A 16,538-nucleotide genomic window follows, 5' to 3' on the forward strand; every position below is an offset into this window, starting at 1 on the left:
TCTAATCGGCAGCCATCAATTTACTCTGTGGATCTGAAATCAGATCTCCTCTGATTTTCACATACAACAGTCTCTGGAGTTTACACAGAATGGTGCGAAAAATAAAAAACATCCCATGGGAAGCGGGTCTGCAGGCTGAAACAACTTGATGACAGAGGAATAATGGTCTGAGCTGACAGGAAATCTACAGTAACTCAAATAAGCACTTTAGAACCATGGTGAGCAGAAAAGCATCTCAGAATGCACAACACATCATACCTTGATGTAGATGGGCTGCTACAGCAGAAGACCTCGTCAGGTTCCATTCCTGTCAGCCAAGAACAGCAATTTGAGGCTATTATGGGCACAGACCCTCTAGACCTGGACTGGACAAAGACCAGGTGATCTCTCCCCACAATCTTCAAGTGTCCAGAGTCTGTATTAATATTTACTAATATTTATCAATACTGTACTAATATTTAGCAACCCACTGACATCACCAAACTGTTGCATTCTTCTTTTGTGATGCTTTTCTAGGCATGTAGCACAGTTTGTTTCGGGGCATTTCTCACTTCCAAAATGGCTTGCTTTTCTCCCATAGACAGCTCTTTGGTATTCATGTTGGTTTATCCTTTTTAACAACAAATGCAGTCTTCACAGGCGAAACCCAGGGCTCAAACCAAGAGTAGCCATTCAGAGCTATTAAGTATTAGCACATTTATAGAAGGGATTTATTTATTTATAATTGTACTATACGTTGTCCCCCAGATGAGGATGGGTTTCCTTTTGAGTCTGGTTTCTGCTATACAAATAAAACTGAATTGAATTCTTTAAACAATCAATCTAACAGCTCTCACCATCTTCAAAAAACAGCTAAAGACCCACCTCTTCTATGAACACCTAACCAACTCATTTAAAAAAAAAAAAAAAAAAGGCACTTACACCTCTACTCTGCACTTTGCTTCTTCTGGAATTCAATTAATAGATCTTGTATGGTAGCACTTCTTGTATTGTTCTCTGCTTGATATCGCTTTGCTTGTGTCTTTCTCATTTGTAAGTCGCTTTGGATAAAAGCATCTGCTAAGTGAATAAATGTAAATGTAACAGGACACACCTGTCCGTCACACATTCCAGTATTTTGGCTCACTTGAAAATGGGTGACTTCAAACAAAAGGTGCCATGTTCCAAGTTGTTTAACACATCTAGATCTAAATATCAAGAAATGAAAGCTGAAATTATAATCTATTGTCTCACATTCATCTCTTGGTCTCAAACCCAAATGTCTTTAGTGTATAGCAAAAACAAAAGAATTGGCCTTAATGCTCCAATACTTTCAGTGGGGACCGTAAATTCAATTAGTTAGATGACTGCCTTATTCTAATAATAATAGCTCATAAATTAAGTATGATCTGCAGCTGTAAAAAGTTTTATAAAAGTTTTATTTTAATAACATTCAATGCAGTCAAACATTTCAGATTCAAGATGTTAAAATGAATGTACCTGCAAACAAACACAAACACACTACAAATGTATATAAATACATAATTCTTCTGATTATTTTCTTTTATACTGCTCTATCCTTCCTTTTCTGCATTTTGATATCTGTTTTAAAATATAATGAAGATTTTCTGGCACTTTCCTGCTGCTTCTGTTTTTTTTTTTTTTTTTTAAAAAACAAAACAAAAAAAACCCTAGCTCATTATGAGGTTTTTTAACATCTGGAAACCACCACCACACACACACACACACACTGGCTAAACAGAGCTTTGTTTACCTTTGATACCTTATACTGCCATTTTATTTAATTTCTTTTTTAATCACTAAATAAATCTCTATCTTACTGATATCTGAAGACTTTCTGCACAAGTCCGTCCATCAACACACCTTCATCCAGTTCTTTCCTCAAAACTCAATAGCTATATTTTATTAATAGTTTATTTTTCAAAATAAAATGCTATGGGATTGCATCACTCATATTCTTGCTATTCGTATTCCTGATTTAAAAGTGTTTCAGGATGAGTGTACTAGTGTCAGTGTGTTACTCTCTGCATGACACCATGTTTATGTGATCTTATGATTTCCACCTGGTAGGAGATTTGATATTGAATGCCATTCCATGGCACTTTTCCTAATAGGAGTGAGATCACATTTTCTTGTAATAAAATGGACAGTGAGTCTATGTTTAGTTTTGTGTTTATTCTAGGAATTGCGTTATGTTTTGACTAATCTTACAGACAGGGTCTTTGGGTTAAAGTCAGGTGCTTTTAAACCGAAAAAAAATTATTACATGGTATCTAAATAGCTCCAGATCTCCAGACTCAGTTTACATAGCCCTCAGAAGTTTGTATGTGGTTTAGTGTGCTATCCACTACGTGGGGTCAGAATGGTGTTTAGCAATAGTTTATGTTAGAGAATTGAAATCTTATTTTATACGTATATATAGCCACACACACACACACATTTGAAACAAAACAAACACAAAACAGTAATTATCGCGTTTCTTGATTTGAAGTTCACATGTCAGAAGTTGATGGCTCCATGTTGGTGCACTTGTGTATCTTAAACACAGGTGACTAAGTAAATCTCAGTCCAGACCGAGCACTGAATCGGCATCTTTCCTGTATGTATGCGCTGGTGTCGCTGGAGATTACTGATGGTGGTAAATCTCTTCGCACACTGAGTGCACTGATACGGCTTTTCTCCCGTGTGAATGCGCTGGTGTGTTCGAAAATCACTCTGTTGTGTAAAACCCTTTCCACACTGTGAGCAGCGATATGGCTTCTCCATTGTATGAATGCGCTGGTGTCGTTGGAGATTACTTTGTTGAGCAAAGCTCCTCCCACACTGTGAGCACTGATATGGCCTTTCACCCGTGTGAGTGCGCTGATGTTTCTTAAAGTCACTTTTCCGTGTAAAACTCTTCCCACACTGTGAGCAATGATGCGGCTTCTCTGCTGAGTGAACGCGCTCGTGAGATTGGAGATGGCTCTGCTGAGAAAAGCTCTTCCCACATTTGGAGCACTCGTATGGCTTCTCTCCTGTGTGAATGCACTGGTGATGTTGGAGTGAACTCGCTTTATTAAAGCTCTTCCCACACTGTGAGCAGTGATACGGCTTCTCTCCTGTGTGAAGGCGCTGGTGTTGTTTGAGATCACTATGTCGAATAAAATTCTTCCCACACTGTGTGCACTGATATGGCTTCTCCCCTGTGTGAACATGTTTATGACCATCAAGGTGACACTTCTGTGTGAAGCTCTTCCCACACTCCGAGCAGTGATACGGCTTCTCTCCTGTGTGAATGCGCTGGTGTGTTTGTAGATTATTCTGTTGAATAAAGCTCTTCCCACACTCTGAGCAGTGGTACGGCTTTTCTCCTGTGTGAACGCGCTGATGTATTTGTAGATTACTCTGTCGATTAAAGCTCTTCCCACACTCTGAGCACGAATACGGCTTTTCTCCTGTGTGAATGAGCTGGTGTCTTTGTAGATCACTCTGTTGAATAAAACTCTTCCCACACTCTGAGCAGTGATACGGCCTCTCTCCTGTGTGACTACGCTGGTGTGTTTGAAGATTAGCTTTGTCCTTATATCTCTTTCCACACTGAGAGCAATGATACGGTTTCTCTCCAGTATGAATGCGCTGGTGTCTGTGAAAAGTGCTTACTTTACTAAAGCTCTTCCCACACTCTGAGCAGTGATACGGCTTCTCTCCTGTGTGAACACGCTGGTGTTGTTGGAGATGACTCTGTTGATTAAAACGTTTCCCACATTCTGAACACTGATACGGTTTCTCTCCTGTGTGAATGCGCTGGTGTGCTTTAAGAGATCCTCTCTCAATAAACCTCTTGCCACACTGTAAGCACGGATACGGTTTCTCTCCTGTGTGAACACGCTGGTGTGTTTTGAAATTACTCACATCATTAAAACTCTTCCCACACTGTGAGCAGTGATACCGCTTGTCTCCTGTGTGAATGCGCTGGTGTCGCTGGAGCGTACTCTGCTTAGTGAAACTCTTCCCACACTGTGAGCAGTGATACCGCTTCTCTCCTGTGTGAATGCGCTGGTGTCGCTGGAGCGTACTCTGCTGAGTGAAACTCTTCCCACACTGTGAGCAGTGATAGGCTATTTTTTGTATTTGTCGGTTAGTGGAGTTAGAGTTCACCGTGCCACATGATGTTTGCTGACAGCCAGAGCTTATTGTGGCCACTGGATTATCATATGTAATATCTCCTGATTTCATCAGGCTTACATATTCCTTGTAGTGGTTTCTTCTCAAGTGATTGTGGAGATAAATTTGAGATGTATAAGAAAGTGAACACCAGGAGCAGGAGAAGACTTGCAACTGGGCATCTTTCATTTCTGGCAAGTAAAAATGCAAAGTATTAGAATCTCATTGTAAACCTGACAAATTTTTACACCATATTTAGTAAACAATCCAGTGATGAACAAAAACAAAAGGCTGATATATAGTGTAGACGGTAAGATAGACCTGTAGTTAAGGGGCAACCATTTCTAACAGTTTGTACAGAAATGGACTATTTATAGTCCGTCCAGGATTTCGCTGAGCTTTTTTTTGTGATTGTTGCAGTCAAAAACGCTCGATTTTGCTGTGGCTTCTTTAAAATTTGCGGTGCAATTCGTAGAGCTTTTTGTGCTTTTTTTTTTTTTTTTGCAGAAAACTACTTGAATTGGCAAACTTGCAGCTGCAGAACATTGTTTTGCAGCGATGTTTATTGGTAAATGAGACCTTTTAGCTGTACCTGTGTTCGACGCACCTGAATCAAAGAGGGCTTTGGCTAAATGTGTGTTTTGATGATGTCACATGACGTATCTCGGCCCAAATCTGTGGTAATTTTGAAAAATTGCAAACTCCTCTGAATATTGCAGAGTTTGCTTGATTTGCATTAATTTCCATTTTTAATTAGATTATACATTAGTGTCAAAGCTAGGCCTGATGAGACGTGGCATTACTGCTGGACTAACAACATGACTATACAGAGATGGGTCTACTACGTTCAAACGTGTAAGGTCACCAGGTCATTGCCAGGTGTCTGTGACAAAGAGCGTGTTATAGATATTCGCTCTAATTGAATAATTTCTCTGGAGAGTTTTGTTACCTACGACATACGCTTTAAGGGGTGTAAATTTGGTTCCGTGAGTTGAGGGAGGGTTTTCAATATAATCATGAATGTTAATTTTCCTAAAAGAACAGATAGAAACCAAATTTGAACAAATAGTAGGCATTGATAGTATATGAAAATATAAGCAATATAGCTCTTAAGAGCGCTGGATAATATCAGTGACTTGTCTGATGCTCGGGTAAAACCAAATGAGAATATATACCCGAGTCAAATGTTGTGGAAGAAGGAGTAGCCAGATTTATATAATTGGAGAAATATAGAGAAGGATATTCACTCTGCTATTCATAAAAGAATGTGAGGAATAAGAACGCAAGTAAGGATCACATGGCTTCTTGCTAGGTTCATAAAGAGTATTTAAAATGTAATCTGTTGAAGGTCTATAAAGGTCATCAGGGTTACAGTCATCCACAGTAAAGGCGGTACCCAAGCTTATTAGACTTTCCTGCTGGGCTAGATCCAGCATCTGGAACATCATTAGACTAAAATCTAAGCATGGGTCAGTTTGGTGTTTTTAAAGTGTGAAAAAAGTACAGTGTAGTGTAAGAAGTGGGTATTGCCTGTTTGTCAGGGTCAAGATTGCTTGACATAATGATATATTATTGCCATTGCTGGCCAATGGGTGTAAAGGGCAGTAATAATAGAATCACAGTGCTTGAAAATAACCATTCGTGGAGCATTTTTTCTTCCAGATGAAGTCGAATGCAAGGCCTAGATCTTTGGCATATTCCTCTTCATATCCCACCAAGAGCTCCTGTCCTGGTTTGATGGCTTGACAGCAACGGTACAGAATTCCTCCTCGATATTGGCATGCCATGAGATTCTGCTCTTCATCGTTACGAGCACAATTCACATATCTGAGATAATGAGACAGAAAGACAGCACAAGAGAGAACAGATGGAAGAGAAAGAGATGGGAAGACACCAGTTAGAAGCAAGGGGCAGACAAAGATTTTCTATTAATAAATAACTAGACAGTTGACCCAACAGACAGACTACCAAAGTATTTCTTACCTCATCCAGTTAGCATACATCTCTCTCTTGGCATCTATGTATTCCTCATATTGCTTGTTCTTATATATCTACAAACAAATATATAAAACCCAAAATGTATCCAACTCAGGTCCTGCAGTAGTAACTATTTAAATTTTTGAACATCCTAAATTTAGCCTGAGAACTCCTTCAGAAATTAGATAGTCAGTTGATTCAGGCGTGGTATGAACTTGATGAATGATTATCTTATGAAACTAACTTACCACCCAGGAGTAGCCACTGTTCACTGCTTCTTCTCTGTCCACCAGATCTCCCTGGTAGGGCCCAAAGTGTGCACCAACAGGAACAGTCTCCCCCTTATTAAACACTCCCAGACCTGCATCAGGAATACCAGACTGCCGAACCTCTAGACAAGGTGGAAGGGTCTGTCTGGCTCGGTCAATGACCCCCATAGTAACAGGTGTATCATTGATGAAGTGAGCTGGACCGTGAACTTCACATTTGTTGATGTAAAAGGATCTGCAATCTTCACAATCTGGAAGAAGAGGACACAACTAATTCTCAAGCTATTTTATTTCTACTTCCTTTATTGCTAGGCTTCTTACTTCGTAATTACAAAATGATGTCATACTTTGACATCCTCTTTTCTTATTCTCTACTTAGTTTTAGTGTACAATCTGCTTGGCTCTGTTGGATTCATTATCGTCTAGATCAGTGTTTCTCAGTTCTGGCCCTGCCATCCCTCTGCCCTGCACATTTTGGAGCTTTCCCAGATCTAAAAGAGATGAGTCATGAGTCTTTATGAGTTGGTAAATAGTTGTCTCATATGGATTTGTCTAGAGAGTAAGTGATAGGCAGGACTTCCTCTGATTTATCATAAGGGGAGTATTGACTATGTTTCAATTCTAACCCTTCTTAAACTATCCCTTCCTTACTACAAACTCGGCATCTATTTCACAATTAAGAATCAACCAGTCCCTCCAGGATTTCACGATTGCAGAAATTAACGCAGAATCAAGCAAACCCCACAATATTCGGAGAAGCGTACAAATTTTCCAAAATTTGGGCCGAGATGCGTCGTGTGATATCACCACCGCACATTCAGCCAAAGCCCTCTTCAATTCACATGCGTCGAGCATGAATATAGCTAAGAGGTCTCATTTACCAACAAACGTCAAAACCAACAACACCAACAACAAATTTAAAGCATTGATGCTAGCCTACAGAGCTGAGACTGAGACTCCAGTGATGCAACAGAAAAGCTTTTTCCCTACTGTCAAAAGATTGAGAGTACAAATCCTGATGATGCCACAGCCATCCACGGCCAGGAGTCTATGGAGCAAATTGGCCATGCTCTCTGGTTAGCCGTCACCCTCCCCAGTTGGTAAGGGTTGTGTGATAGGGAAAACCACCTAAACTGACCAGGCCCCACCTGCATGAAGACACCAAACCCTGCTCTGTTTCACCTTCTCCGGAGCCAGAGAGCTTGACTTGACACAATATCACCCACAAGAAAGACATGTATCAAGACTGTGCTCTATCCTGGCAACCAGGTGGTGGAATGAATGTCTCCTGATTGTCTGAACAGCTGAGTAACAGGTTGTCTTCAAAGCAAGACTGGAGATGAATCTCTTCACTAAGCATCTAAATGAGCACTAAATGTATAGTAAAAAGTGGTTAAACTTGTAATTTGACGTCACTCCTTTCTAACAGGGTTTTAGCTTTATGTTACACTTAACCTTGGAGATAACAAAAGCACTTCCATCAAATAAAATTAAACAGGATAAAGAAATCTGTAAAATGCTATAAATACCTCAATTTTAAACTAATGGTTAAAGGCAGATTTTGATTTCTGTCACGCATGTTGGTGAGGAAAACAAGTCCCATAAAGGTAATTACTGGTTTGTGTCCAGGACCTTTAAACCCACAGGATTTCTGGCTACAGACACTTTTAAGAGAGAAATTAAACATACAGCAGGCATTTGCTACGCTCGTCTCTTCCTATCGTTTTTAGATTTTAAATTGTAAAGAGACCATGAGTGTGAGAAACATCACTGAGCCCCCAGACTGCACTCTGTTGTCTTACAGAGGTAGTCTTCACCTTCATCTTCTTCCTCTTTTACAGGCTTTTTCAGGAATCCTTCATTCTGTTGGTCCACAAAAATAAAGTGTTCCACAGAGCTTGACATCCCATCACCTAAAAATAAATTCCATCATTTGACTTTATATACTATATATCAATTTTTTTTTTTTTTTTTTAAAGTGAAGCACCAAACACACAAATTAGAGGATAATGACTGTTATGGGGCTGTTTCCAGCAAAATGAAGCCCAGTTAAACTAAAAAGTGTTATGGAGCATCGGACTGGAGTGTCCTGTTGACTTACAGGGATAGTCTTCATCTTCAGGTTGTTCCTTTTTTACATGGTTCTGATAGTCTACAGAGGAGATATGTCCCAAAATGTCTGGTGTCCTTTCACATGAAGCAGTACAAGTTTCTGTCTGCATATCCCCACAAATCTAATGGGCAAAATAATAATAATAATAATAATAATAATAATAATAATAATAATAATAACAGCAATTAAACAAATTAATTTATTAAAAGTCAAGTGTTTATCTGTTTTAGAAATGGTAAATGTTGGTTTATCTAACTTTAACATAAGCATAACAAAAAATAACAAATATTCTGAAAATCGGGTGAACAACAACGCGAATTTACAGTGTATACCTGTATCTAAGCAAAGGCTGGAACGTGTTTACAAGCCACGCTTGACCTTTCCAATATGGCGGCGGCATTAACGTGTACCAGCAGCTCGCAGTAACGACAGGAAGTAGGAATCCACCAAACCACACAATGCTAGCAAAGTAGCTCACCTAGCAAAATTCAGTTTGACTTACCTCAGAGCGTAGTTAATCGCCTCAAATACACACACTAAAGGATTTTTATATTTGATCCTCTACTGTCAGATTTAACTGTAGCTGCAAAATCATGTCAGAATATTGCGTTTAGATGATTAGCACGGTGATAGAGGTCCAAACAGAGAGAGAGAGAAAAAAAACAAACCGCTTTTCTTCTTCAATCATGTTGAACATCAAAACAACTGTACGGCGCACTAGCGCCTCCTAGGCGGTGATACAGGCAAAATAAGATTGTAAATTTGATTTATGGCACATTAATTACGCAAAAAAGCTACGAAATATTAAGTTATTCAGTTAATTGTTGGTGAATCGACGAGATTTTAATAAATTATTCCCGGTTTAATTTCAAAATTACATTTCTTTAGGCTTTTTTGAAATTGAACATACTTGTTTACTTCAATTCGTTAAAATACAGCCATGGTGTTACTTATTTTAATTTTTTTTGTATAAAAATAAAAATTAATACAAGGCGACTATTAAACCAGAAACTGGAATTTTATTACAGAAAAATTTATGAAAAATATTACCTTCCCATACCGGGAGTCGAACCCGGGCCGCCTGGGTGAAAACCAGGAATCCTAACCGCTAGACCATATGGGAGAGCTGACACAGGGTTGACGGGCTGCCCTTTTATGAAACATTTAACACATTCACCTTAATCAGAACACTTATTTAATCCAGTCTTTTATTTATTAATTTGTTATTAACAAATTCGCCGTTCCACTTTAAATATTAAAGTGATTACAGTTACTTTTTCCATCGCTAGAGGGAGCGCATCAGTCATTTTCTTTTAAAAATCTGTGTTTTTACCTGTTTTCGTTTTATTTTTATTTTAAAACACCACACTTAACAGATATCACAGTTAATCATAACCCTTAAACAAGCAACGTGCAACACGAGATACATTCACTTTGGCTTCCTGTAGGGGGAATGAGCAAAAGTTTTCACTCAGTTCTGTTAACGTTGATCAGACTGTTTTAAGGTGTCTGGGTCACATGACTGGGTTCGAGTTCTCACTGACCAGAATCCAACATGGCCACCGGAGGTGCTGTAGATGCCGAGCTTGTGGTGAGCAATTATACTAGTTACTCATGATCATAATACTCACAATGATGAACATTCTCTTTACATGCTGATGAAGAGCAATAGTTCACATGTTGTTCATAATGTTATTTAATTAATTTTGAAGTGAATGCTGTGAGATTAGGGGAAGAAAAATATTTTCAGGTGAAAGGTTCGCCCATTCAGAAACTGTAAAAAACAAACAAACAAACAAACAAAAAAAAAACACCCAACAGCCCAGTTTATTTGTATTTTAACGCTGCAGATATTGTTTTTTCAGACCAAGGTTGTACTTTCGTATATGATAACACGTCTTGTCTACTAGAGAAATGAAGAATGAAAGACGAAAGTGAAAATATGAACTATAAATGCCACATTGAGATAAGGACGAGTGATAATGTGATGCTGTGATATTTAATGTCTTATTTACATCTTGTATTGTAGAAAAATAATCCATGAAAAGGTGGTGTAACGCGGAGTTACTGTTAACACCCTGCAGGTGATTATTGTCCGCTTTCACCACAGCTATGTACCAATGATTACACATTTTTTATTTATTAAAGAATGATACATCATACTTTTTATTTTTTACATTTAATGTCCATGAAGCAAGTTAGTTCTTGTTGTCACTTTCGTTCCATCAACAGCCCACTCTTTATTCTCTCTCTTCAAGTTAATGAGACAAAAAATAAACACACCTTGTCATTTTTCTGAGAAACAGTAGAGAACTGTAAAAACCCTCTGTCCTGACATTGTGGAAAAACGTAAAGTTACAGCTTCACCTCTGACTGTTACACAGCACTGACACTGGAGACTCCTTCCATAAATGTTTACAGGAAACTTCACCATATCAACGATATCACACTGTGAATGAGTAGTTACTATAGAAACGATAATGTATTATAACGAGCGCATTAATATAAACCAGAATCCAGCAGCGCCGTGGTGTAAATGTATTTAATGAAAGTCTGTCACCAGGGGGCGCTGCGCTCTTTCCTCACAACATGAAAGAAAAACAACACGAAATTACTTCCATGCTCTCTCTCTCTCTCTCTCTCTCTCTCTCTCATAGCAAAGTAAGAAAATAAGCTGCTCGATGATGATTATTGCTGCACTTCAGTAAATAAACCTCACATTTTCTTCAGAGATGCACAAAATCCATAAATATAAAAGCCCATAAATCTGTCAGTTGCAGAGTCTGCACTGGATTTAAAGTTGACAGATTTACAGCTTTTACACACACACACACACACACACACACACACACACACACACATGCAGCTCCAGGCTGCATTATGTGTAAACATGTTTAACACTTATGGTTTGAAGCAAAATAGTAGTTAATTTATAAGCTATTAACGTCAAAACTTTCTAACGTAATTATTTTTTGCACAATTACAACCTTACGTGTCAAACTATGAAATTAAACTCTCATAATTACACATTCAGTTTGCTTAAATGTCACAAACCATGGCATTACAGCTCACAGTAAACTCATTTGAATTCATCTTTCTGTGTAAAACCAGAAACAGGTTTAGAATTAACGTGAACATCGTCACAATCCATTATTCCTCTGAATCTGTACAGCTGATGTCTGGAACTACTGTTTGTCCTTTCTCTGATATTAATAATAAGATGTTTATGTCTGGTTCATTAATCACACACACCCACACCCACACCCACATCCACACACACACACACACACACACACACACACACACACACACACACACACACACACACACACACACACACACACACACATATTCCTGAGATGAACAGAACGAATTTCAACAGTTTATTTCCTGCCTCGAAACAAACATCCGCTCGCTTCTCCTTTCATGATCCAGAAACAGAAGATGAAGACTCGAGTTGAAATTCAGTCTGTGGATCACCACGTAACAGCGATGGAGAATTTACCAATAGATTTCAGAAACAGCGGTCAGATTGTTGATGTGAGATGTGATGAGAGGCAGAAAGCCATCACAGAAAAGTTTTGCAGAATAATTCCAGTGATTTTATCTTTTCTCTAAAACCTTCTTCCTTCTGCAGCGTTGTGAGGTTCCTCCCTCGGTGTCGTTGCTCGTCAGCAGCTTTGTGATGCCATCTAAAATATGATATATAACTCGAACATTACTGCACTCTTTATTCACGTCGTGTGTCTCTGATTCATGTTTATTTTCATCCAAGCTCCAGAAAATATTAAGTACATCCCAACTGATTGAGTACGTTTTAGATGAAGGAGATTTTGTATACATTTCTCTCTCTCTCTCTGTCTCTCTCTCACACTCAGTTCAGTAAACGTCCCACAGACTTGGTCTAATCAGGTTTTTCTCAAAGATACACTTTGTTTTTACATCTGAACAGAACTTATATTTATTAGGAAATAATATACAGTCTACAAATGAATGAAAAGCAAATAATAATTGATTAGCTTCAGTGCAAATTAATTGTTTAACATTGTTAAAGCAAGTATATATATATATATATATATATATATATATATATATATATATATATATATATATATATAAACGTTTACTAATCAATGACTGTTGATAGCTCCTTAAAAACAATGAAATAAAACTAATAATTAATTGGAAAAATGTTTACTGATCGTGTTAAACAATTACATTTGTACTGAAATTAATTAATAATCTATCTTTAATTAATTTCTAGACTGTATATTATTTGTTCATCAATATCAATAGTTTAATTAATGATGGAAAAAAAATGTGTATGATTACTTATCATAATAATAACCAATTAAAAATACTTAATAAATCTAATGGAAACTATTTTAAAATAATTGGTTAATGTGGACAGTTCACTGGAAAAATCCGCTCATTGTTCTCAGATTTTGGAACATTTTCTTTCAACGTGTGTCTCAGAATATGAATATGATTTCATTTTGGCACGGGACATTTCCTGAGATGTCTGCGTTGTATCGCAGGAAACAGACGATGTGCTCTCATTGTAGTGGAGATGACAACTAGGCAGAGTCGACGCTCGCTTATTGATGTGTTTATCTGAGGAGGAAACGAGGTTAAATATGTGACACGATTATGCAAATATGTAGGATATGTAGTTATTACTTTTATCATGCTGGCAAGTAACGTGTGTGTCAACTGATTACCACTTGGTGATGAGTTTGGTTTGTCTTTGGTAAACCCAGGAGAACCTTCTGGGTTGTCTGGCAGAAGTTTCAGTGAATTGAACCTGCAGTTCCAGGTGTACAGGAATGAGAGTCTGAATGGACAGTGTTCAAGACCTCAATCATAGAGGCAGCAAGAAGTTGTGGTTAGAAGGCAGTCACTGCCTATCATGGTGGTAACCCAAGGATGAGATCAATTGAGAGGTATAAGCCATGGAAAAAGACCTTTTGGCCTCACACATGATAAAGAGAGGCAGACAAGACCATGCTCTACTGGGGATACTGTAAGGCACTTGTACAGTGCACCTTGAGAAGCTCTTTAAACAAGTGGATATGGTCTCCATTTCGGAGGTAGCATCTCTAGTGTTTTGGAGTCCATCATTGTTGCTGAGGTTACTGTGGCAGTTAGAAACCTTCATACTGGCAAGTCTGGAGGGGTGGAGGAGATTTGGCTGGAGATGTTGAAGGAATTGGATAAGGTTGGAATTGTGGTTATGTAGTTTACATGCCTTTTCAGTGTTGCATGAAGATCTGGGGCAGTGCCTTTGGACTGGCAAACTGGGATGGTGGGCCCTATTTTAAAAAAAAAGGGACCAGAGGGTGTGTTCTAATTATAGGGGAATCACAATCCTCAGCCTCTCAGGAAAAATCTATGCCAGGGTTCTAAAAACGAGACTGAGATATTTGAACCTAGGATTCAGAAGGAACAATGCGAGTTCCACCCAGACCATGGAACAGCGGACCAGCTCTTTACTCCTGCTTGGTTTTCTGAGGGGTCATGGGAGTATGCTAATCCAGTCCTAATGTGTTTTGTGGATTTGGAAAAGGCCTATGATCATGTGACTCCACATTCTGTTGTGCTTTGCTGGGCTATTATGCAAACATTGTTTTTAAGTGCAACATGCTAATACTTTCACGAGGCTAATATAATAATATATATTAAATACGGTTGTAAATTCCACTTAACTTATCACTTCCCATCATTTTCTGCTTCTCCCTTAATCACATAAACTTAATTTTTTAAATAAAAAAACCTCTATCTCCAAATTTATCTTCAGATAAAGAGAGATTTCCCTTCAACACACAACAGGAAATTGAGTGAAGCATCAGCACATCCTGTTTAATTCTCTTCACTTTGCCTGAAATCCTGAAGCAGTCACAGGTTTATAAATATCCCATTGTGTGATGGTATGAAAAGTGTCCCATTGTGTGATAAAAGGAAAACCTGTGTGATGAATAGCCGGGTGTGGAATGCAAACCAGACGTTTATTCCCAAACGCTACGTATTTGGTATAATTTATAAATCACGGGACTGACCGTTAAATTTCAATGAAAATTAAAGAATGAAATGAAGTACTAATGAAAGTTGCTCTGTTTTATATGGATATTGTTTTAACTGCTATATATAACAGGCAAAAATCAGGCAATGATGTACAGTCATGGTGTGATGCTTTGTTTAATTAATTACTTCTTTTTTTTTTTTTTACATTAACTAGCAAAAAAAGGCTAAATAAACCGGTTCAGTGGATAAGCAATACTAAACAAAGGCCCTAAAATATTCTTGTATAATTACTGTTAGTGTAACAAACAAATGATTTAAACATTTTTTATTTTAACACATGTAAGATAACAACCCACATAATAATTAGCATTTCCTACATCCTCCAGTTCAGAAAGTTGTGAGTTCCAGTCCCCAACCAAGTCCTAGACATAATCCTTACTGTGCAGCCAGATCCATAATTATTGAATTATTGGCACCCTAGTTTAGAAGAATTAAAACGTTTATGTAAAAATGTGTTTGTGGATAATTAGCTTAATCATATATTACAGAGATCTAACAAATATTCTAAGTAATTTAAAACCTTTTTCAATATAGATAGTGTGTATACTATTTATATGTACCAGCCATAACATTAAAACCACCTGCCTAATATTGTGTAGGTCCCATGTGACGCCAAAACAGCTCTAACCTATCCAGGCATGGACTCCACAAGACCTCTGAAGGTGTGCTGTGGTATCTGGCACCAAGATGTTAGCAGCAGATCCTTTAAGTCCTGTAAGTTGTGAGGTGGGCTCTCCGTGGATCGGACTTGTTTGTTCAGAACATCCCACAGATGCTCGATCCGATTGAGATCTGGGGAAGTTTTTGTCAACACCAACCAAAACATCTGACTGTTCACTTAATATATCCCACTGCTTGGCAGGTACCGTTGTAACGTTATAATTGATGTTATTCACTTCACCTGTCAGTGGATTTAATGTTATGGCTGCTCGGTATATATTGCTCATGACCTTATATATGTTCATATACACAAACTGTAGTGATGTTTTCCGTAACGAGCACTGAAGCTCTGCCCTCATTGCTGGAAAACTGTGTCAAATTTCAGTCATTTGGTCAAGTCTGCTCGGCTTAAGAAAATAGTGTATTAATTAACTTTCTAACGGTGTCCATCATCCATCATGTAATGGGAACTGGCTTAGTAGTTACTGTTATGGATTTTCTGTTACTAGTAAACACCAACGGAACCTGACAAGAACCTCTTTCAAGTATAGATGATTAGCATCAGAAAGAATAAGGTCACCTTATTGGAGAAAATGAGTTTCCTTCACAGGATTGCTGGGCTTAATCTCCACGATAAGGTGAGGATCTCGACAATCTGAGAGACACTTGGAGTAGAGCTGGACGGAGACCCCGGGGCAGACCCAGGACAGAGATTATAGCTCTCAGTCACCGTGGTAATGTCTGGAGATCCGGCAAGAGGAGCTGGAATCTGTAGCTGGATTAGAAATGTCTGGACTGACTTCCCACTAGGAGAAGTAGAAGGAAAATGAAGATTAAAAAAATTTGAATTCGAACTACTAGAAACTTCTACTACAGGAACTACTAGGAACAATATTATTAGAAAATAATGCACACTCCGAGGTGGTCGTGATTCGCATCGTGGCCATTACACATCGGGTCTGCATTATTTTCTAACAATCAAACAGACCTGAGTTAATTATTCTGCTTATACCACAGTTACCACACCTCAAGCCATTGTACAGATGTTTTATTTCATAACATTTGCCAGGTTTTTGCCCTTAAAATTCTCCTGTGTGTGGAACTAATTTATTACACATCCCATCTCAAGCCTCCACTGCTAATCCCAAAACGTCATTTTAGAGCTAATAAAGGAGACTCGGGCTGCTGATATGCAGTTATCGGAGAGAAAGAGAGAGAGAGAGAGAGAAAGAGAGTTCACAGTTTTTTTCCGTTACATGCTGATAATATAAAAATAGAATGAATAAATAAAT

The 16,538-nt window shown here is 38.2% G+C and overlaps 1 protein-coding gene and 1 non-coding gene across 6 annotated transcripts; both read right to left on the reverse strand.

Moving 5' to 3' along the window:
* Window positions 1–1,763: 1,763 nt before the first annotated feature.
* Window positions 1,764–9,374, reverse strand: LOC128601479 (zinc finger protein 260-like). 5 transcript variants are annotated; one of them, XM_053614714.1, is made up of 7 exons: window positions 9,008–9,374; window positions 8,494–8,626; window positions 8,195–8,305; window positions 6,372–6,643; window positions 6,130–6,197; window positions 5,783–5,973; window positions 1,764–4,337 (listed from the first exon to the last, which is right to left on the reverse strand). In XM_053614714.1, exons 2-7 carry the CDS (start codon window positions 8,612–8,614, stop codon window positions 2,539–2,541), a joined length of 2,562 nt encoding a protein of 853 aa, XP_053470689.1. In that variant the 5' UTR covers window positions 8,615–8,626; window positions 9,008–9,374; the 3' UTR covers window positions 1,764–2,538. The 5 variants fall into 5 exon arrangements, with proteins under 5 accessions (XP_053470689.1, XP_053470690.1, XP_053470691.1 ...); XM_053614715.1 differs by having other exon boundaries at window positions 8,838–9,374; XM_053614716.1 differs by having other exon boundaries at window positions 8,210–8,305; window positions 9,008–9,373.
* Window positions 9,375–9,556: 182 nt separating this feature from the next.
* Window positions 9,557–9,628, reverse strand: trnae-uuc (transfer RNA glutamic acid (anticodon UUC)). The gene has a single exon. It is a non-coding gene; the product is annotated as a tRNA-Glu (tRNA).
* Window positions 9,629–16,538: the final 6,910 nt, after the last annotated feature.

The sequence above is a fragment of the Ictalurus furcatus genome, chromosome 25 (assembly GCF_023375685.1).
Source record: "Ictalurus furcatus strain D&B chromosome 25, Billie_1.0, whole genome shotgun sequence".
Lineage (NCBI taxonomy): Eukaryota > Metazoa > Chordata > Actinopteri > Siluriformes > Ictaluridae > Ictalurus > Ictalurus furcatus.

Bases quoted from the DNA above. Each gene is read 5' to 3' on its own strand.
- LOC128601479 (XM_053614714.1), bottom strand. From the start codon at position 8,614: ATGCAGACAGAAACTTGTACTGCTTCATGTGAAAGGACACCAGACATT. The intron at 6,198-6,371 runs GTAAGTTAGTTT...ATTTGTTTGTAG, and splicing joins ACAGTGGCTACTCCTGGGTG to ATATATAAGAACAAGCAATA. The intron at 5,974-6,129 runs GTAAGAAATACT...TCATTATCTCAG, and splicing joins ATGTATGCTAACTGGATGAG to ATATGTGAATTGTGCTCGTA.